This window comes from Bombina bombina, chromosome 6 (assembly GCF_027579735.1).
Source record: "Bombina bombina isolate aBomBom1 chromosome 6, aBomBom1.pri, whole genome shotgun sequence".
Lineage (NCBI taxonomy): Eukaryota > Metazoa > Chordata > Amphibia > Anura > Bombinatoridae > Bombina > Bombina bombina.
The window spans coordinates 1,086,748,993-1,086,772,450 of NC_069504.1; the positions used below are offsets into that span (position 1 = coordinate 1,086,748,993).

Here is a 23,458-nt window from a genome sequence, read left to right on the forward strand (position 1 = left end):
TTGCGGGTCCTTCTTGTGCATCATCTTTAGAAGAGGCTTCCTTCTGGGACGACAGCCATGCAGACCAATTTGATGCAGTGTACAGCGTATGGTCTGAGCGCAGACAGGCTGACCCACCACCCCTCTAACCTCTGCAGCAATGCTGGCAGCACTCATACGTATATTTCCCAAAGACAACCTCTGGATATGACACTGAGCACGTGCACTCAACTTCTTTGGTCGACCATGGCGAGGCATGTTCTGAGTGGAACCTGTCCTGTGAAACCGCTGTATGGTTTTGCCCACCATGCTGCAGCTCAGTTTCAGGGTCTTTGCAATCTACTTATAGCCTAGGCCATCTTTATGTAGAGCAACATGAGGTGCCAATTTGAACTTCCAGTGACCAGTATGAGAGAGTGTTAGAGTGATAACACCAAATTTAACACACCTGCTCCCCATTCACACCTGAGACCTTGTAACACTGAGTCACATGACACCGGGGAGGGAAAATGGCTAAATGGGCCCAATTTGGGTCATTTTCACTTAGGGGTGTACTCACTTTTATTGCCAACGGTTTAGACATTAATGGCTGTGTGTTAAGTTATTTTGAGGGGACAGCAAATTTACACTTTTATACAGGCTGTACACTCACTACTTTACATTGTAGCAAAGTGTCATTTCTTCAGTGTTGTCACATGAAAAGATATAATAAAATATTTATAAAAATGTGAGGGGTGTACTCAATTTTGTGAGATACTATATATATATATTTAAAATTTTGATTTGCACATAGGGGCTCCCATGAACCTCTGCTCAAATAAAACCACATTTATTCACACCACCTGTTCACTATTAACTAAACTAGTAATCACCTGGCTATAAAATTTATATAGGGGACTTCTGGGCTTTAAAATAAGGTGGCATCAGGGTCACTATGCCTTTTTGATGGCCTGTTATAATGTGTAGTGTTTTAACATGTTTTATTAAATCTTAATTTAACTTTATACCCCCAAGCTGAGATCAAGGGGTTTAAACACTTAGCCCCACCCAGCTCCCTTAAGTCCAGTGCAGCTACTGTGAACTTCCTTGTTTCCTGAGCTTTGTGACATCAGCACGGCCATACGTGGTAACGTCACCAGATTCTCCCAGCAATGCAGGGCCACTTCTTTGACCCCAGTAAGCACGTGGCAGGGAGGGCGATGGTTGTCATTCTGCTCTGAAAGCATTGTGTGATGAACACGTGTCGTCACATGCGTTAAAGGGACATGACACCCCAGATACAATGTTAAACAGCTTTCCAATTTACTTTTGTTATCTAATTTGCTTAGTTCCCTTGGTATCCTCGGTTATAAAGCATACCTAGGTAGGCTCCGAAACTGGGAGTTAGGTGCTAATTGGTTGCTGCATGTCTTTTTTTTGGCTTACTGATGTGTTCAGTTAGCTCCCAGTAGTGCACTGCTGCTCCTTCAACAAAGAGAATGAAGCAAATTAGATAAGTAAATTGGAAACGTGTTTAAAATGTATGCTCTATATGAATCATGAAAGAAAATGTTTGGGTTTCATATCCCTTTAAAGGGACAGTCTAGTCAAAATTAAACTTTCATGATTCAGATAGGGCGTGCTATTTTAAACTACTTCCAATTTACTTTTAACATCAAATTTGCATTGTTCTGTTGGTATTCTTTGTTGAAAGCTAAACCTAGGTAGGCTCATATGCTAATTTCTAAACCCTTGAAGGCTGCCTCTTATCTCGGTGCATTTTACAGTAAGACAGCACTAGTTCGTGTGTGCCATATAGATAAACTTATGCTCACTCCCGTGGAGTTATTTGTGAGTCAGCACTGACGGGATAAAATGCAAGTCTGTCAAAAGAACTAAAATAAGGGGATAGTCTGCATAGGCTTAGATACAAGGTAATCACAGAGGTAAAAAAAAAGCGTATTAATATAACCGTGTTGGTTATGCAAAACTGAGGAATGGATAATAAAAGGGATTTATTTATGTTTCTAAACAATAACAATTCTGGAGTAGACTGTCCCTTTAAGCTTTATATAACTTGAGCTGCATAAAGAAAATTGGTGATTGTATGAAGAGAAAGTGCATATGGAACCCGTACTCCTTCATATAGCATTGTCTCCTCTTTTTGTTTTTTTAAACTCTAGTATTTAGAAATCCAACATTTTTATATTTTTTTACTGAACGGTAGAATTACCAGTTGTGGAAAATTTGCCTCATTGAACAGTTAATATGGCCACTGCCATTCAGCGCTCACTAAACCAGCAACGGTTGTTATGGCAACAGCTGCTGGGAGGAAAAAAAAACAAGTGGAAACCCAACAATAAAAAAATGAATATAGAATTCTGAAGATTTTAACAAATGAAACCTGGCAAAAGATCAGCAGTAAATAATACTGTGTCATTTTTCTCTGTTTGGGCAAATGCTGTTTAGTCTATTTAATGTTATGACGCAGAGATCCATGCTGACTTAGAATAAGAGACCAAGGGGAACACACGTACCTGATCGGCCCTGCGGAGGAGACCTGTGATAACCTGCAAGAAACAATATAAAACGTTCCTTATTATTCTGACCCATCAGATGTATTACTAGAAGAATAGTCAACCCACACGGTACAGTTTAAAGTAGATGTTGCTTGCCATGCGTTTACTGCAGCCATGTTTGATTTCAAACAAAGAGCTCACATTGTACTGAATGCACCTCAGGCTGCGACAACAACTGGAATTTTGCATTCATTTTGCACCTCTCAATTATAGCCCATTCTCTAGTGATGTGGCAGCTGCCAAAGGAGAAAGGTTTAAAAGTACCAAAAGGCATAATTATTATCCAATTACAAAAGGAATTTAATGAACTTGGTCTGGTGGATATGTGAGATTTTCAAATGTAAATGTATTTATTACTGTACCACTGCAATCTGTACAGTTATTTTGTAAGAGTTGCCTGTTAAGTTTGCTATATAAATTTCATTTAAAGGGGCACGGATAAGAAACAATGTAAGGACACATAGAAGATGCATTAGCTTTCATAACCTTGATGCAGTTTTTGCTTTTTAATTTAAAGAGACATAATACCCACATGCTAAATCGCTTGACAGTGGTGAAGCATAACTGTAAAAAGCTTTCAAGAAATTATCACCGGAATATCTCTATGTTAAAAAGGAAGATATTTAATCTCAACATTTCTTTAGCTCACAACAGAAAGTTCTGTGTGAACAGTTATTCTTCAGCTACTGTCAGCTGCATGTTGAAGAAGAAAAACCCAGCAGCCAATCAGCTTCCTCAGTGACGAAGTCACACTTTGATTTACTGAAATCTCATGAGATTTCATAGTAAACTTCCTTATACTGAGAAGGGAAATAACATGACTGTGCCTGCACATGCCAGATGCACACTCTCTTGCAAGTCAGAGACTAGCCTCCTAATTGGCTGCTTAAAGTCCCTTTACAATGGGATGTGGCATCTGAGGAAATTTTGAGGTAACATATCTTCCCTTTTTTACATAGATATGTTAAAGGGACACTGAAGCAAAACATTTTATTTTGTGATTCAGATAGTGCATGCAATTTTAAGCAATTTTCTAATTTACTCCTATTATCAAATTTTCTTCATTCTCTTGGTATCTTTATTTGAAAAGCAAGAATGTAAGTTTAGATGCTGGCCTATTTTTGGTGAACAACCTGGGTTGTTCTTACTGATTGGTGGATAAATTCACCCACAAACAAGTGCTGTCCAGTGTTCCCAACCAAAAATTGGCTGGCTCCTTAGCTTAGATGCCTTCTTTTTCAAATAAAGATAGCAAGAGAACGAAGGAAAATTGATAATAGGAGTAAATTAGAAAGTTGCTTAAAATTGCATGCTCTATCTGAATCACGGAAGAAAAAAAAAATTGGGTTCAGTGTCCCTTTAACCCCTTAACGACTCATGTCGAACAGGGTCCGTCTTTCACAAGCTGGTCTTTAAAGACCAGCGACGTACCCTGTACGACATTGGGGTTTAAAGCGGCTGGAAGCGATCCTGATCGCTTCCAGCCGCTTTCCGGTTATTGCAGTTATGCCTCGATAGAGGCATCCTGCAATAACACTTCTTACCCCTCCGGTGCAGAGAGAGCCACTCTGTGGCCCTCTCTGACCGGACATCGATGGCTGAAAATCGTTGGTGGGTGGGAGCCAAAGTGGGAGGCGGGTGAGCGGCCATCAATGACGTTTATGATAAAGAGGGGGGCGTGGTCGCTGGGGGCGCGCACGGATGTGCGCGCGTGCACGGGAGGTGGCGGGCGGGCGCGTGCACGGGGAGGGAGCGGGTGGGAACAGCTGCACTACAGAAAAAAAAACTTCTAAGTGGGAGAAAGGGGGGAGGGAATGGGTTAATAAATTGCTAAGGAATCTGGGAGGGGGTGGGGGGATGGTCTTTTTGGGGGGGAAGCTACACTACAGAAAATAAAAAATAAAATAAAAAAAAAGATATATATTTGTATAAACTGGTTACTGGCAGATAGCTGCCAGTACCCAATATGGCACCAAAACAGGGAGAGGGGGAGGATTAGAGAGCTGTTTGGGGGGGGGGGGGTCAGGGAGGTTGTTGGCTAAGGGGGGGACCCTACACAGCAGCATATGTAAATATTTTTTTTTTTTTTTTTTTAAAGAGAGATACCTTTTTATTCTAGTACTGGCAGACTTTCTGCCAGTACTTAAGATGGTGGGGACAATTGTGGGGTGGGGGAGGGAAGAGAGTTGTTTGGGAGGGATCAGGGGGTGTGATGTGTCAGGTGGGAGGCTGATATCTACACTAAAGCTAAAATTAACCCTTCAAGCTCCCTACAAGCTACCTAATTAACCCCTGCACTGCTGGGCATAATACACGTGTGATGCGCAGCAGAATTTAGCGCCCTTCTAATTACCAAAAAGCAATGCCAAAGCCATATATGTCTGCTATTTATGAACAAAGGGGATCCCAGAGAAGCATTTACAACCATTTATGCCATAATTGCACAAGTTGTTTGTAAATAATTTCAGTGAGAAACCTAAAATTGTGAAAAATTAAAAAAAAAAAAATTTGATCGCATTTGGCGGTGAAATGGTGGCATGAAATATACCAAGATGGGCCTAGATCAATACTTGGGGTTGTCTACTACACTAAAGCTAAAATTAACCCTAGAAGCTGCCTACATGCTCCCTAATTAACCCCTTCACTGCTGGGCATAATACACGTGTGATGTGCAGTGGCATTTTGCGGCCTTCTAATTACCAAAAAGCAACGCCAAAGCCATACTTGTCTGCTATTTCTAAAGAAAGGGGATCCCAGAGAAGCATTTACAACCATTTGTGCCATAATTGCACAAGTTGTTTGTAAATAATTTCAGTGAGAAACCTAAAGTTTGTGAAAAAATTTGTGAAAAAGTGAACGATTTTATTTATTTGATCGCATTTGGCGGTGAAATGGTAGCATGAAATATACCAAATTGGGCCTTGATCAATACTTTGGAATGTCTTCTAATAAAAATATATACATGTCAAGGGATATTTAGGGATTCCTGAAAGATATTAGTGTCCCAATGTAACTAGCGCTAATTTTGAAAAAAAGTTGTTTGGAAATAGCAAAGTGCTACTTGTATTTATTTCCCTATAATTTGCAAAAAAAGTAAAGAACATGTAAACATTGGGTATTTCTAAACTCAGGACAAAATTTAGAAACTATTTAGCATGGGTGTTTTTTGGTGGTTGTAGATGTGTAACAGATTTTGGGGGTCAAAGTTAGAAAAAGTGTGTTTTTTTCCATTTTTTCATCCTATTTTATATATTTTTTTTAGTAACATAAGATATGATAAAAATAATGGTATATTTAGAAAGTCCATTTAATGGCGAGAAAAACGGTATATAATATGTGTGGGTACAGTAAATGAGTAAGAGGAAAATTACAGCTAAACACAAACACCGCAGAAATGTAAAAATAGCCTTGGTCCTTAAGGGAAAGAAATTGAAAAATGGCTTTGTCCTTAAGGGGTTAAGATGATCTTTTTCCAGATATGCTGCATCAGTTTAAACTGCTTCACCATTTGGGTATCATGTCCCTTTAACATGAAATTTTTAGCTTTCAGACATGAAAGAGGCAGAGCAAACACATCTGCGCAGTGTGACGTCAATTAATTTACAAAAGGGACAATAAACACCTTGTAATTACAGCGTTTTTCTGCAGTGTTCCAAATGATTAACATAGCAGGGTCTGAATTATATTACAACAGATACAGAGATCGCTTTAACAGTTTTTCACAGGTCAAACTGCACCCACCAATTCCTTATCTGGAGGAGCCAATCTAGACTTGAGTTTGGAGATACCTGGCCTTGCCACTGTCTTAACAAAATTAAAACAATTTGGCTTTAAGAAAAAAGCTAAGCTGCAAATAAGGGACAGCTATGTGACAGGTTTAGGCTTGTGAAACTTGCCATGTGCTTAAGTTTCACGAGCCTTGACAGACTTAAATTACAGGAAATATCACGTGCTGAGGCACTAAATAACCAATTTATCATAATGATTGAATAATACAGAAACTTAGATGTTGGGGATCATTTTATAACTACAACTCAGGCCTTGAGTAAGAGAACTAACTGGAATTAATTTCACAACCTCTGCTACATATTTAAAGTTCTCGTGCTTGACAGGACATCAACTTAAAGGTGTCAGAACAAACCTCTGTCCTATTTTTACTATATCAGGAAGATGAAAATGTATGACTAAATAGGAGATGGACCTCAACGAGGAATGGTCAATAAAGATTTGGGTTAAGATATTGAAAAAGGGCACAGCCTTCTCGTATAGTGCTAATTTACAAGAAAATTACATCAAGATGGCATTTAATGGTACTATAACTGCACTAGGCTTTTCTCATAAAAAAACCCATCAACAATGTGTACATTTTACAGGTTGTGGAGAAAGGGGAACATATATACAAGTGGTGGGAATGCTCATGTCACAAACCTCTGCACTACTGAGTGCTATATTTAATAAGGAAACCCGCTAAACCCTAAATAGGCCTTAACTCAGTCCTGGCCTACCCAACAGGGCTAACAAAGTAATAGACATGTGCAGCTGTAAGAGTAATTAGTGCAGGATTTTGGAAGACATAACTATTATTGAAAATAAACACAAATACTTTTACCAGATGGCTATCTTATCGCCAGATATACTAGATAAAAAGGAACAATTCTTAGCCCTGTTGAACCCTTGGATAATGTATGAGGAGGTAAAGCAGAGATTGCTATAGAGATATTCTCAAATGACTGAGAAAGCCAAAAAAGTAGGATGGGTGTACACTAAAACTAATGAGAAGAGTTCTAAATACATTTTAGGGGATACAGACGGGGGAACAGGACCGTGTGCTGGAGAGATTAGTGAAAACTACACATATAATAATTTCTACCAAAGAGAGATGCCTGAGCACAGCGTGGTGTTTTTATAATATACTTTTATATAATGATATTATACAAGTAATATCAGATGGTACATGTGTAAGCAACTGGCAATTAAGGAATATATTGTAACGTAGTAGATTAGATAGAAAAAAGACAGAAGTCGATTGAGTTCAACCTATACAAACCTAATATACAAAAAAAGCTCCAGTTTGATCAAATAAAAAAAAGGAGACCCATTTAAAACTAGTAATCATATCCCTGAATTCTGTTTCTAAAAGGAAATGTATCTAAACCATATTTAAATGTTTCTAAGGAATTGGCATTTACTACCTCCTTAGGTAATTATTGCTCTTACAGTGAAAAAAAAACATTTATGTTGCAGGAGATTAAATCTCCTTTCCTCCAGCCTTACATTGTGTCCTTTTGTCACAAACAATTTTCTTGGAATAAACCAAGCTTCATCCATCTCTGTATATGGGCCTTGAATATAGTTGTAATAAGTAATCATGTCACCTCTCAAGCGCCTTTTTTCTAGAGAAAACAGACCATGTTTGGCTAACGTCTCCTCATAGCTTAAACTCTCCATTCCCCTTATTAGCTTTGTGGCCATTCTCTGAACTTTTTGTGCAATGTCATTTTTTGAGATCGGTCCCCATAATTGTTTGTCTTTTTCTCATTCTTAGGTAGAACAAATTGAATATGTTATAAATAAGACAAATCCTTTTAGTCAATTTTTACTGAGGATTTAGAGCAGTTGTAGAACTCCAAAGTTTTCTTGAATAAGAGGACACGTGCAAGTGTTGTGTGATAATGAATAAGCCACTCACTGACTACCCCAGTGATCTGCTTTGTTATTGGTGCTTGAAGAGAGGAGTGGAAATAAGCATAAATGACTTGTATTGCTAAACCAGCTCAGTTGACTAAATTAAATACATTACCTCAAGCATAATCCTAATGAGGTTTAGTAAGTCTCAGACACTGTTAAAGAGACATTAGACTCCTCAAGATATTAATATAAATTGTTTAATTATACTGTATGTAGAGTAAAACAACTTTGCAATACGCTTTCAGTATTACTTTTGTTCTCCTTTCCAGTAATTTAATTCTGAATATTGTAGGCTTTCCAATTCATGTTAAACATGGAATTGCAGACACAGCTATATTCCCCCCAGTCATTGGTTGCACACTCTAGTAAGCCATTTATAACCATTCTAATTGGCCTCAGCAGAAAAGGTAACCTAAGTTACAATATGGTGACGCCCACTGCTTTATGGATAGTAAAATGTTTTCAATATTTAAACAACTAATATAATTTTAAAAACTACAGTACATGTACAAATTATTCTCAGGCTAATCTCTACTCTGAATACACCATTCAAGCAATGATTTATTTCGTGTTTAATGTCCCTTTAAACCTGTCTATCTGCTGCCGTACCAGGAGCAGGGAATGTAAATTGTTTGCATATTGTTATATACTCCATAAGCAACTGAATACCAAGTGCTCTTTCTCTGCAACTAAATATACTTATGTCTGCACACAGTGAGAGGCAAATGAATATGCATTTAAGGCGCTTACCTCTTGCAGTGTTCCATCTCCTCCAGCCACAATGATGAGATCTGTATGCTTCATTACATCCAGTAGTTTTTTAGCTTGTCCTTCATAGTCTGTCTAAAAACATAAAAGACCAGAAATTAGCTCTATGCCCAAAATCTCCACTTATAAGTGCATTAGTGAGATCACTACAGTGCATGTATATTATATATATTGTCTATAGGTGCTGGAAGCGCGTCTAGATAATGTCCAGACATACTCTTATGATATTTTCCTATACAAAACAACATATTTTGCTTTCAATGTATGGCACATGAATAATACGTAGCTATGCACGGAGTACCAGTGTTATAAAAAGTGTGTCTGCCCAGAGAGATGGCAGTGCCTTCAATTGCATCAACAATGGCTCATTTGAGATGATGTACGCCTTGTGTATGATGTACTACTTGCTAACAAAATTATGACTAAAAATCATTGCATTCAACAAAATCCATGTAGTCAGTAGCATTGCCGTGGGTAAATGAATCAATGAGTACATAAAACGGCAGAAATAATGTAGGACAGTTAACTGCTGTGTGAGTGCAATAGAACTGATAAGGTAAGTGCAGCCAGCAGAACAATTATTAAACCTGTTGCCAGTGAGGACATTTAGTTTATCAGCCAGTAAAGCTGCTGCGGGTGAGAGCAGCCAGTAAAGCTGCTGCAGGAGAGAGCAGCCAGTAAAGCTGCTGCAGGAGAGAGCAGCCAGTAAAGCTGCTGCAGGAGAGAGCAGCCAGTAAAGCTGCTGCGGGTGAGAGCAGCCAGTAAAGCTGCTGCAGGAGAGAGCAGCCAGTAAAGCTGCTGCGGGTGAGAGCAGCCAGTAAAGCTGCTGCGGGTGAGAGCAGCCAGTAAAGCTGCTACGGGTGAGAGCAGCCAGTAAAGCTGCTGCGGGTGAGAGCAGCCAGTAAAGCTGCTGCGGGTGAGAGCAGCCAGTAAAGCTGCTGCGGGTGAGAGCAGCCAGTAAAGCTGCTGCGGGTGAGAGCAGCCAGTAAAGCTGCTGCGGGTGAGAGCAGCCAGTAAAGCTGCTGCGGGTGAGAGCAGCCAGTAAAGCTGCTGCGGGTGAGAGCAGCCAGTAAAGTTGAGGCGGGTGAGAGCAGCCAGTAAAGCTGCTGCGGGTGAGAGCAGCCAGTAAAGCTGCTGCGGGTGAGAGCAGCCAGTAAAGCTGCTGCGGGTGAGAGGAGCCAATAAAGCTGCTGCGGGTGAGAGGAGCCAATAAAGCTGCTGCGGGTGAGAGCATCCAGTAAAGCTGTTGCGGGTGAGAGCAGTCAGTAAAGCAGCTGCGCGTGAGAGCAGTCAGTAAAGCAGCTGCGCGTGAGAGCAGTCAGTAAAGCAGCTGCGGGTGAGAGCAGCCAGTAAAGCTGCTGCGGGTGAGAGCAGCCAGTAAAGCTGCTGCGGGTGAGAGCAGCCAGTAAAGCTGCTGCGGGTGAGAGCAGTCAGTAAAGCTGCTGTGGGTGAGAGCAGCCAGTAAAGCTGCTGCGGGTGAGAGCAGCCAGTAAAGCTGCTGCGGGTGAGAGCAGTCAGTAAAGCTGCTGCGGGTGAGAGCAGTCAGTAAAGCTGCTGCGGGTGAGAGCAGTCAGTAAAGCTGCTGCGGGTGAGAGCAGTCAGTAAAGCTGCTGCAGGTGAGTGCACTGGTAGATGTGCATCGGTCAGCAGCACCACTGTGTGTAAGCTTCAGGTATGCTACTGTATATGAAGACAAATGAGTAGTGGGATTCTGGGTAAGTGAGTGAAGGGTATGGGTTACGTGTTGTGTACTGATCAGTGTAAACAGTGTGCGCATTGTAAAAGTTTAATTTAATAATTGAATTACCCTTCAGAGATTCTTTTAAAATACTGTACTTTTGGTGAGCAATGTGAAATCGAAATTTACCCCTTCAATTGTATAGACATTTGCATCCCGAGATATAATACCACTTAAAGGGACACTGAACCCAAAAAAATTATTTCATGATTCAGATAGAGCATGCAATTTTAAGCAACTTTCTAATTTACTCCTATTATCAATTTTCCTAAGTTCTCTTGCTATTTTATTTGAAAAAGAAGGCATCTAAGCTAAGGAGACAGCAAATTTTTGGTTTAGTACCATGGACAGCACTTGTTTATTGGTGCTGTCCAATCAGCAAGGACAACCAAGGTTATTCACCAAAAATGGGCCGGCATCTAAACTTACATTCTTGCTTTTTCAAATAAACATACCAAGAGAATGAAGAAAAATTGATAATAGGAGTAAATTAGAAAGTTGCTTAAAATTGCATGCTCTATCTGAATCACAAAATAATAAATTTGGGTTCAGTGTCCCTTTAAATATTAGAGATTTTTATTTTCACAAGATAACAATTGTTCTCTTTCTTACAGAAACTATTTTTACTGCTAACATATACAGCATTGTTCCAGAAATATTCTGTGTAATATGCATTCACACCCATAACTCTTCTAAGAGAAGGCATGCTATTTTTATGCCATAATTAACCATCTGTAAAATGAAAATAGGTTTCTTGTAATTACCGGCCGCGATGCTAATCATCACCCTTCATCCTGAACTGTCACAGCAATTTAAGGAAGACTGTTTTTAGAGCAGACCCTGCCTTGTACACACCGAACACCTGTCTGATCCAGTGTACGGCGCATAAATACTTCATTGGACATAATGCACTGCTATTGGAGATTCCTAAAATGAAGAATTTCTTAGTTTCCAGACATGTTGCATCAGAGCAGAACAGTGGGAAGCCCTGTGCTTAAAAAAAACAAACCTTAAAGGAGATATCTACTTATATATTTAGTGTTAAAGGGATACTAAACCTGTTATTATATTATCCATTTTTCTTCGTTCTCTTGCTATCTTTATTTGAAAAAGCAGGAATCTAAGCTAAGGAGCCGTGCCCATTTTTGGTTTAGCTGTATATGTTAGCAGAAAAAATAGTTTCTGTAAGAAAGAGAACAATTGTTATCTTGTGAAAATAAAAAAAGGGTGATAGGACAACAAGGCATTAACCACTTGCTAAGTTTGCCTACAGGAATATAACTAAAGGTGATAAGACAACCAGGCACTCGCCCCTGCTTAGTTTGCCTACAGGAATACAACTAAGGGTGATAGGATAACCAGACATTAGACCCTTGCTTAGTGTGCCTACAGGAATATAACTAAACGTGATAGGACAACAAGGCATTAAGCACTTGCTTAGTGTGCTTATAGGAATACAACTAAGGGTGATAGGATAACCCGACATTAAAGGGACACTGAACCCAAATTTTTACTCTAGTGATTCAAATAGAGCATGCAATTTTAAGCAACTTTCTAATTTACTCCTATTATTAATTTTTCTTCGTTTTCTTGCTATCTTTATTTGAAAAAGAAGGCATCTAAGCTTTTTTTGAGATTCAGAACTCTGGACAGCACTTTTTTATTGGTGGATGAATTTATCCACCAATCAGCAAGGACAACCCAGGTTGTTCACTAAAAATGGGCCGGCATCTAAACTTAAATTATTGCATTTAAAATAAAGATACCAAGAGAATAAAGAAAATTTGATAATAGGAGTAAATTAGAAAGTTGCTTAAAATGTCATGCTCTATCTGAATCATGAAAGAAAAAATTTGGGTACAGTGTCCCTTTAACCACTTGCTTAGAGTGCCTACAGGAATATAACTAAGGGCGATAGGACAACAAGGCATTAACCACTTGCTAAGTTTGCCTACAGGAATATAACTAAAGGTGATAGGATAACCAGGCACTCGCCCCTGCTTAGTTTGCCTACAGGAGTACAACTAAGGGTGATAGGATAACAAGGCATTAAGCACTTGCTTATTGCGAATACAGGAATACAACTAAGGGTGATGGGATAACCAGACATTAGACCCTTGCTTAGTGTGCCTACAGGAATATAACTAAACGTGATAGGACAACAAGGCATTAAGCACTTGCTTAGTGTGGCTACAGGAACATAACTAAGGGTGATAGGATAACAAGGCATTAAGCACTTGCTTATTGCGCCTACAGGAATACAACTAAGGGTGATGGGATAACAAGACATTAGACCCTTGCTTATTGTGCCTACAGGAATACAACTGAGGGTGATGGGATAACAAGACATTAGACCCTTGCTTAGTTTGCCTACAGGAATACAACTGAGGGTGATGGGATAACAAGACATTAGACCCTTGCTTAGTTTGCCTACAGGAATACAACTAAGGGTGATTAGATAACAAGACATTAGACTCTTGCTTAGTGTGGCTACAGGAATATAACTAAGGGTGATAGGATAACCAGACAGACCCTTGCTTAGTGTGCCTACAGGAATATAACAAAGGGTGATAGGATAACAAGGCATTAGGCACTTGCTTATTGTGCCTACAGGAATACAACTAAGGGTGATAGGATAACCAGACAGACCCTTGCTTAGTGTGCCTACAGGAATATAACAAAGGGTGATAGGATAACAAGGCATTAGGCACTTGCTTATTGTGCCTACAGGAATACAACTAAGGGTGATAGGATAACCAGACATTAGACCCTTGCTTAGTGTGCCTACAGGAATATAACTAAACATGATAGGACAACAAGGCATTAAGCACTTGCTTAGTGTGGCTACAGGAATATAACTAAGGGTTAAAGGACAACCCCAATTCCGAAAAAGATGGGACAGTATGGAAAATGCAAAAAAATCTAACAAAAAGAGTCATTTGAAAATTCAATTCACCCTGTACTATATTGAAAACACATTATTTGATGTTTTATTTTGTGATTTTAATGTATTTTTGATAATAAACAACAAATCTGATGACTGCAACACACTGCAAAAAAGTTGGGACAGTCGACTGTTTACCATTGTGTAACATCACCTTTTCATTTAATGACACTTATTAAGTGTTTGGGCACTGAAGACACCAGTTGGATATGTTTAGCAAGCAGAATTTCCCTCATTCATCCATTATGCATTTCTTCAGCTGCGCAATTGTACGGGGTCTTCGTTGCCTTATCGCATCCGATGCTGCAGTCATGAGACCTAAAACTTCCATGCACATAGCCACTGAAGGGACTGATCGAGACTGAAGGTTTCGACAGGCAGAAACCAATTTTATTCCTTTCTTGTCTGTTAAAGACAGAGTCATGGACACAATCTATCTGGAAACCTAAAAAGGTGACCCTTGTTTGAGGAATCAAGGAACTCTTTAGTAAATTGATCCTCCAACCATGTCTTTGAAGAAACAACACAAGTTGATTCGTGTGAGATTCTGCTAAATGTAAAGATTGAGCCAGTACCAAGATATTGTCCAAATAAGGAAACACTGCAATACCTTGCTCTCTGATTACAGATAGAAGGGTACCGAGAACCTTTGAAAAGATTTGTGGTGCTGTTGCTAGGCCAAATGGAGGAGCAACAAATTGGTAATGCTTGTCTAGAAAAGAGAATCTCGAAAACCGATAGTGGTCTGGATGAAACGGAATGTGAAGATATACATCCTGTAAGTCTATCGTGGACATATAATGACATTGCTGAACAAAAGGCAGAATAGTCCTTATGGTCACCATCTTGGAAGTTGGGACCCTTACAAATTGATTCAAAAACTTCAGATCCAGAACTGGTCTGAAAGAATTTTACTTCTTCGGGACAATTAATAGATTTGAAGAAAACCCAGACCCTGTTCCAGAAATGGAACTGGTACAATTACTTCTGAAAGCTCTAGATCCGAAACACACTTCAGAAAAGCCTGAGCTTTCACAGGATTTGTTGGAACGTGAGAGAGAAAAAAATCTCACAGGAGGTCTTATTCTGAAACCTATTCGATACCCCTGGGAGACAATATTCTGAATCCAATTATTCCGAATGGAATCTGCCCAAATGTCTTGAAATAATTTAAATCTGCCCCTTACCAGCAGAACTGGATCGAGGGCCACATCTTCATGCAGACTTGGGGGCTGGCTTTGGTTTCTTGTAAGGCTTGGATTTATTCCAACTCGAGTCTTTAGGGGAAGGAACGGTTTTCTGTTCTCTATTCTGACGAAAGGAACGAAACCGATTAGAAGCTTTAGATTTGCCTTTAGACTTTTTATCTTGAGGCAAAAAAACTCCCTCCCCCCAGTAATAGTGGAAATAATTGAATCCAACTGGGAACCAAACAAATTATTGCCCTATAATGAAAGAGATAGTAACCTAGATTTAGATACCATGTCAGCATTTCATGATTTGAGCCATAAAGCTCTTCTAGCTAAAATAGCCAAAGACATAGATTTAACATTACTCTTGAAGATATCAAAAATAGCATCACAGATAAAATGATTATCATGTTGAAGCAAACAATGCTATGCAAATCAGTCTTTTTCTCGTTGTGCTAAGCTATCCAACCAAAACGTTGATGCAGCCGCTACATCAGCCATAGAAATGGCAGGTCTAAGCATATAACCAGAATGCAAATAAGCTTTCCTTAGATAAGATTCAATCTTCTTATCTAAAGGATCCTTAAAAGAGGTACTATCTTCCATAGGAATAGTAGTACGTTTAGCAAGAGTAGAAGTAGCCACATCAACCTTAGGGACTTTTCACCAAAACTCTAAATTAACCACTGGCAAAGGATACAACTTTTTAAACCTTGAAGAAGGAACAAAAGAAGTACCAGGCTTAGACCATTCCTAGGCAAACACATTAGAAATAGCATCAGGAACAGGAAAAACCTCCGGAGTAGTCACAGGAGGTTTATAAACAGAATTTAAACGTTTACTGGATTTATTATCACGAGGACCATACTCCTCAATATCCAATGTTATTAACACTTCTTTTAACAAAGAACGAATATACTCAATCTTAAAAAGATAAGATGATTTATCAGTGTCAATATCTGAAGTAGGATCTTCTGAGTCAGAAAGATCCTCATCAGAGGAGGATATATCAGTATGTTGTCGGTCATTACAAATTTCATCAGTAATATGAGAAGTTTTAAAAGACCTTTTACGTTTATTTAAAGGCGGTATAGCAGCCATAGCCTTCTGTATCGTATCAGCAATATAATTTTTCATATCAACAGGGATATCATGTACTTTAGATGTTGAAGAAACAACAGATACTGTACTAGCACTAATAGAAACCTTTACTGCATTCAAAAGCTTATCATGACAACTGTTACATACTACAGTTGGAAATATAATCTCCACTAGCTTACAACAGATACACTTAGCTTTCGTAGAACTGTGTTCAGGCAGCATGGTTCCTACAGCGACTTCTGAGACAGGATCAGATTTCCACATATAGCAGTTTCAGGAATGGGGAAAAATGCAAATGCTAAAATTGACAAAAAAGCAAATAGCATAGCCCTCTGAGCATAAAGAAAGCAAGGAGCATATAGGAAGTGAGGTAAAATATAAATAAAACAACAAACATCCAGAAATGACGCAACTCACGTCATAACAAACGCAATTACGTGTCAAACAACCACACATCAACTAAGACGCAGGAAATGACGCACATTCGCTCCCAAAAAAATTCTCGTGCCAAGAATGACGCAATAAAAAACAGCATTTTGCGCCTTCGCAAGCCTAATATGCCCGCAAGTTTACAAGTCAAATTGGAAAAAAAAGACTATACCCCAGGTAAGACAAACTTCCTAACCATGATCCCCAAAATGAAACTGCTGGACTGCAAAGGGAAATACACATAGACCTAACTCATGGCAAATATAAGTAAAATACATATATTTAAAACTTTATATTAATACATAAAGCGCCAAACCATAGCTGAGAGTGTCTTAAAATAATGATACATACTTACCGAAAGACACCCATTCACATTTAGCAGATAGCCAAACCAGCACTGAAAAAGTATCAGCAGAGGTAATGATATATAAGAGTATATCGTCGATCTGAAAAGGGAGGTAGGAGATAAATCCCTACGACCGATAGAGAACCCTTGATAGATTTCCTGCAAGGAAAACCATAAAATCAATAGGTGATACTCTCTTCACATTCCTCTGACAAAGACTGTACTCTGAGAGGAATTGGGCTTTAGAATGCTTAGAAGCGCTTATCATAGAAGAAATCATCAAGCACAAATTTACTTCACCACCTCCATAGGAGGCAAAGTTTGTAAAACTGAATTGTGGGTGTGGTGAGGGGTGTATTCATAGGCATTTTGAGGTTTGGGAAACTTTGCCCCTCCTGGAAGGATTGTATATCCCATATGTCACTAGCTCATGGACTCTTGCCAATTACATGAAAGAAATTATATGCTCTATCCGAATCATCCAAGGTAAACCATAAAAGAAAGAAAGAAGTCCAAATGCATACTACAAGACAATCAATCCCTTGGCACTGAAGTGGTTAATAACACAGTGCAATAACAGATAAGAACATTCTTATTATTACACTACAAGGAAACCCAACATTTTAAACAACTTTTCAATTTATTTCTATTAACTAATTTGCTTTGTGTCCCCATTGATCAAAAGGATCCTCCGCTATGTCGAGCGAGCCTGTAGAAATATTCCAAGCTCCTGACATAGCAGCATCGATGAGAGGAGTTTACTATACATGTCATTGGTTGGTGATGCTGGCATCACCGCCCATATTGGCGATACATAGTAAGAGGCTCCGTTGAAATATAACCACCGTGCCTAACCACTAATCCTAATGCCCCTAAACCGAAGTACCCCGAAGTACTACATTAATAAAAATCTAAACCGCCACATACCCACAGCAAGTATCTAAACTATTAACCCGTATACAGCCTCTAGCCCACAGCAAGTATATATACTATTAACCCCTATACTGCCACATACACACCGCAAGTATCTATCCTATTAACCCCTATACCACCACATACCCACTGCAAGTATCTATCCTATTAACCCCTATACTGCCACATACCCAACGCAAGTATCTAAACTATTAACCCCTATACCACCACATACTCCAAATGCAAACTAACCTAACATACTCTACCCAACACCAAACCCCCCTCTAAACTAAACCTCCTAAGTTACAATTAAAAAAAATCTTATTATAAATAATATATAATAACAAAATTAAAAAAACACTATTTGTACCTAACACTAATCTACATGCCCCGTAAAATAAAAAAACCCACCCAGAACAAAAAAAACACCCTAACACTAAAATAAATTACAATAGCCCTTAAAAGGGCCTTTTGTAAGGCATTGCCCTAAAGAGATTTCAGCTCTTTTACACAAAAAAACAATTACAACCCCCACTACAATACAAGTAACCTCCCACAATAACCAAATCTACCATAGAAAATAAAAGTAAAAATAAAAAAGCCTATTCTTAAAAATAAAAAACCGGGGGCGTGTCTGAGCCGCAGCCATGGCAAGACGCAACACAAGAGAGCTCTGCTGGATATCAGCTTAATCTACTGAATATCTCACTTATAATCTCTAATTTTTTGCAAAAAAAATTGTGCACATTTATTGACCAGTGTCGCTGGATAACGGCAATATCGAAAACTGATGAGCTATTTTACTTTGAGGATCCTAACCACACTACCGGAGTTTGCTTACATCATTCACCATCTTAACCCCCCCCCCCCCCCCCCCGCCGGTTCCCAAGGAGGCCGGGTAAAGCGTGTAGCAAGCTATAACTAATACTGGCTAGATTTCTATATTCCCATAGTGAGTGAAGCACCTTTCCAGTTGTCAGTGAACTTTAAAGTATCCCATAATGGTGTGTGCCGCTACTTCTCTTTTGCAACTGTTGGCAGACAAGATGGAGTCGCAGTTTGATTCCCTTGTGAGAATATTGAAAGATGGGGGCAGCGATATACTTGGAGAAGAGGCAGCCTGTATCCCAGCACACACCTCCCCTACTGCGTGGCGGAGAAAAGAGCGAGACAGACCCTTCATTGCTGTTGTTGGGGAGCAGGTTGTACTAGACGGACAGTGTGATTGTATTTCAGCACCGGCCCGGGAGGAGCCACGTGCAGGAAACTTTTCAAAGATAAGTGATCACCCCCCCAACTATGAGGCAGATTTGAAGACACTGCCCCTTAGTACCCTGGCGAGGCGGCCGATCGTTGGGGGACTCTGGGCTCAGACTGCATGAGAGTGTCAACCTGTAATTAGTGTACGACTAGACAAAGTTCCTACTGCATCTGGCTCTTACCCGGACTTCCTAGGCAGTGGAGCGTTTACTGGAGAAGCTGGTTTCATTTTACATGCGGACAGCATTAAGCTATCATTTGGAAACGGCTACGCACCTGTCTTGAATATCAACTGCATCACTCTGCCGTGAGCATTGAACCTGGCACAACACTCCTATCCAGCTGCAGTAACCTTGCTTATGTATGGCCTGTTACATATGCTCCTAGATCGGTTCAACTCAGAGCTGGAATTGGCTAGCTCCATATAAAGACTACACCTCCTTTATCGCTTTTTTCCACAAGCTTATAGCGATGCAGGAACTTTGGACAGACGCCTTTTTGAGTAATATTCATAGATGGTGAAGCACCTACCTAAGTTTATCGCTTTATATGAATAATTCTCAATATGACACATGCTATACTAACAGCCATGATTACCAAACAATTGATTTTTTTTTTTTTACGATTGAGTTCTCATGTTAAGTACTTAGGACGCTTTATGGGAGAGGCTCCTGATATTACAGTTTCAGCTTTCATTACCCAAGCCCCTAAGATATATATGTCCACTAAGCTAAGTATATCGACTTGTATTTTACCTACACATAGGATCAAACCCCACAACTTAATCTAGTTGTTTCAGCAATTTATCTTGCTAAATGAGCAGTATACAGTATTCATAATGGTGATTTTTAAATTTCTCCTACTGGAGTGGAACATACTCAACAGACTTGTATCTAAGATATTGCTATGGAGGGATAGCTATAGCAGGGGTTTTAGATCTCATTACCAAGACACATAGAGGCCCATTAATTAAGCTCCGAAATGAGCTTGAAGGGCCGTGTTTCTGGCGAGTCTTCAGACTCGCCAGAAACAGCAGTTATGAGGCAGCGGTCTAAAGACTGCTGCTCCATAATGCTGTCCGCCTGCTCTTGTGAGCTGCTGGTGCAATGCTGAATACGGAGAGCGTATTGCTCTCCGCATTCAGAGAGGTCTTGCGGACCTGATCCGCACTGTCAGATCAGGTCCACAAGACCTTTGATAAATTGGCCTCTTTGTCTATGAATGTACATAAAGCCAAGCCACGCTATTACTCTTTGGCTGCAGCTATTACACACTGAAAAAGTGCGTTTTAGGGGACGTTGCCCCAAGATTAATAGTATTAAACTAAACAACCTAGCTTAACACCTGTCATAGCTGGGAGTTTGTGTTAGGAGGAACCTTATATGTCGGTTGATATTCTACCTAGGAGATTATGTGTTTTCACACTTATTTGTCACCTACCAGGTATTCCTTTCCAAGTGTACAGCAATGTGTTAGTATCCTATAATTAGCCCAGGCAGCTTCTTTTTTTCATATAATTTTAGACATATGTAGTCTCCCTTACCACAGCAAACACGTCATATCTTATAGGGACATCATCCATTACTTAGCCCTAAGACTATTTAATATTAGTCAGGTTGTCTTTTTGGATAATCTTCACCCAACCGAGTAATCCCTTCATCAAGGTGCTTCCTACTGACTAGCATAACTATAGTCAGTTTGTGTTACGCCAGACTTATGTTTTCTTTTGTATACCATGGTCCAAAACCATTAAGTGCATATTATTGTATGTTCAATGTATAACTTATATCATATGGCCCAAGAGTGGTCCCTACGTAACTACCATTAGATATTATTTTCGTGATTCAGTTGGTCCAAAATTGGCCAGTTCAGTAAATACCACATAACTATAGTAAATCTAAAAAAAGAGAAATCACCATAGGTCCAGTTATGTTATTTTTTTCTTTGAAGTGTTTGGTAGAGAGAATACCAACTGAGCAGTGAACTTGATTAGGATGTATTTGAGTATGTTACTGCGCACTGCCCTACATAGTTGTAATTGTGCTTGAATGTTGTTTTTCATTTTTTGTGGTTAATTTTACTATGCAATATGTTTACTCTGTGCTTATATATACTACTTTTAGGCATATGTCTAGAAAGTCAGCTCCTAGTAACAGATGCACAGTCAAGATATACACAAGTTCTTTGCTGCATTTTGATTTGGGCAATCTTGACAATGTTTACCTAGACCTTCAAGCTCACTGTATGCATTGTGTACATTGTTAGAGAATACCAACAGAGCAGTGAACTTGATTAGGATGTATTTGAGTATGTTACTGTGCACAGCCCTACATAGTTGTAATTGTGCTTGAAAGTTGTTTTCCTTTTTATAAGATTCATTTTACTATGCAATACTTCTGCTCTGTGCTTATCAATACTATTATTGGATATATGCTTATAAAGTTAGATCTTAGTAACAGATGCACAGTCAAGATCTTTGCTGCACTTTAATTTGGGCAGTCTTACCAATGTTTACCTAGACTTCCAAAGCTCACTGTATACAATATGTACATTGTTTTCACTTCTTTTCTTGTTTATCATTGGACATCGACTTATTTTTGTTACTGACAAATATCTCAATAAAAAAATATTAAAAATAAATAAAATAAAAACACACTAAAAAAACCTAACATTCCAAAAGTTGTACTTTTTTTGTAAAAGAGCTGAAATGTCTTTAGGGCAAGGCCCTACAAAAAGGCTCTCTTAAAGGGACAGTCTAGTCCAATACAAACTTTCATGATTTAGATAGAGAATGTAATTTTAAACAATTTTCAAATTTACTTTTATCACCAATTTTGCTTTGTTCTCTTGGTATTCTTAGTTGAAAGCTAAACCTAGGAGGTTCGTATGCTAATTTCTAAGCCCCTGAAGGACACCTCTTCTCTCAGGGCATTTTGACAGTTTTTCGCCACTAGAGGGTGTTAGTTCATGTGTGTCATATAGATAACACTGTGCTCACGCATGTGGAGTTCAGGTGAGCCAGCTCTGATTGGCTAAAATGGATGTCTGTTAAAAAAACTGAAATAAGGGGGCAGTTTGCAGAGGCTTAGATACCAGGTAATCACAGAGGTAAAAAGTGTATTTATATAACTGTGTTGGTTGTGCAAAACTAGGGAATGGGTAATAAAGGGATTATCTATGTTTTTAAACAATAAAAATTCTGGTGTATACTGTCCCTTTGAGGGCTTTTGTAATTTATTTTAGTGTAAGAGTTTTTTTTTGGGTGTGTTTCATTTTACTATTACTATAGTTTATTATAGTGAGGTATTTTTAAGACAGTATGCAGGAGTTAGCTGGGGCATTCCAAGGGAGTGTAGGTTAGCATTACGTAAGTGTAGGTGGTATTAGGGACCTAGCTGGGTGTTGCAGGAGTGTGTAGGTTAGGCGTGACGTAGGAGTAGGCGGTCAGGGGAATTAGCTGTGCGGTGCAGGGGGAGTGTAGGTTAGCTCTGATGTAGGTGGTCAGTGGGAGGTAGTGAGGCGGTGCAGAGGGAGTGTAGGTTAGATGTGATGTAGTTATAGGCATTCAGGGGAGTTAGCGGGCGTGCTAGGGGAGTAGCCTACACTTTGATTCAAACACATCGACACAAGATCGATATGTTCAAATCAGCGAAGTGCAGGTTGCAAGGAGGGTAGCAGTAATGTTTGTCTTGCCAGCTATCAGCTGTCGAGACTACATCACCTGAGGTAATTAATTAGAGTAGGTGTAACAAAACTTATGTCCCGTCGGCAAGATTTGGAGTGCCTACACAAACTATTTTTAATTTCAGTGAGCGCACTGTCTGCACCGTGCAGGCTCACTTCAAATAGGCCCCCCTGCCGCAGCAAAATGCTGATGAGTGGCGATGTTGGCGATGCAGGTGGTGACGTCGCGCTCCCATTGACCTCTATAGTTGATACATCACCGCTTTTCTTTAAATATCTCCACAGACCATCAGACTGCAAGGATGACGAGTATTGGGGCCTGTATCCTTTGATGAAAAGCATACCTTGGTAGGTTTAGAAGCTGTGAGCTAGCTGCTTATTGGTAGCTGCACATAAAGCCTCTTGTCATTGGCTTACCAAAAATTTAACACTCACAAATAGTCAACCTGTTCCAAGTTTGCTTCAATGCTGCATTACTACAGAAAACCAACTTGCACAGAGTTTAACTGCTTTACCTTTTTTCATTTCCACAAATCCTCTGCATGTTTAATATTCACAGCGGCAGTGCAGCAAGCATCTTCTAATTTTGGACTTGGGAGGTTGCTCCAAACTGTTCTAATTAATCCGTAACACTTGATTGCATTTTATATTCCCCCTCCCGCTCCTCTTTTCCACTTGCAATTTTCTTTAGCGACTAGCAAAGTCAGGGTCCGCTACTGCTGTTGTGACCTATAAACCAACTGGCATTTCTCTGCTTAAATGCTCAGTGCAAGAGCTTAGAGCAAGTTAGTGTCTTCTTGCTGAACCTGCAAGGATTTAGTTGTTGTATGTCACAAATCTGAAGCTGAAAAGCTAGCTGTA

General features: G+C 39.5%; 1 protein-coding gene across 1 annotated transcript in view; it reads right to left on the reverse strand.

Annotated features, from left to right (window-relative positions):
- AGK (acylglycerol kinase) overlaps positions 1-23,458 on the reverse strand; it is a 204,290-nt gene that overhangs the window by 119,457 nt on the left and 61,375 nt on the right. The window contains 2 exon segments of the mRNA XM_053718997.1: positions 2,496-2,528; positions 8,976-9,068. Of these exon segments, the coding sequence (XP_053574972.1) occupies positions 2,496-2,528; positions 8,976-9,068 (126 nt within the window).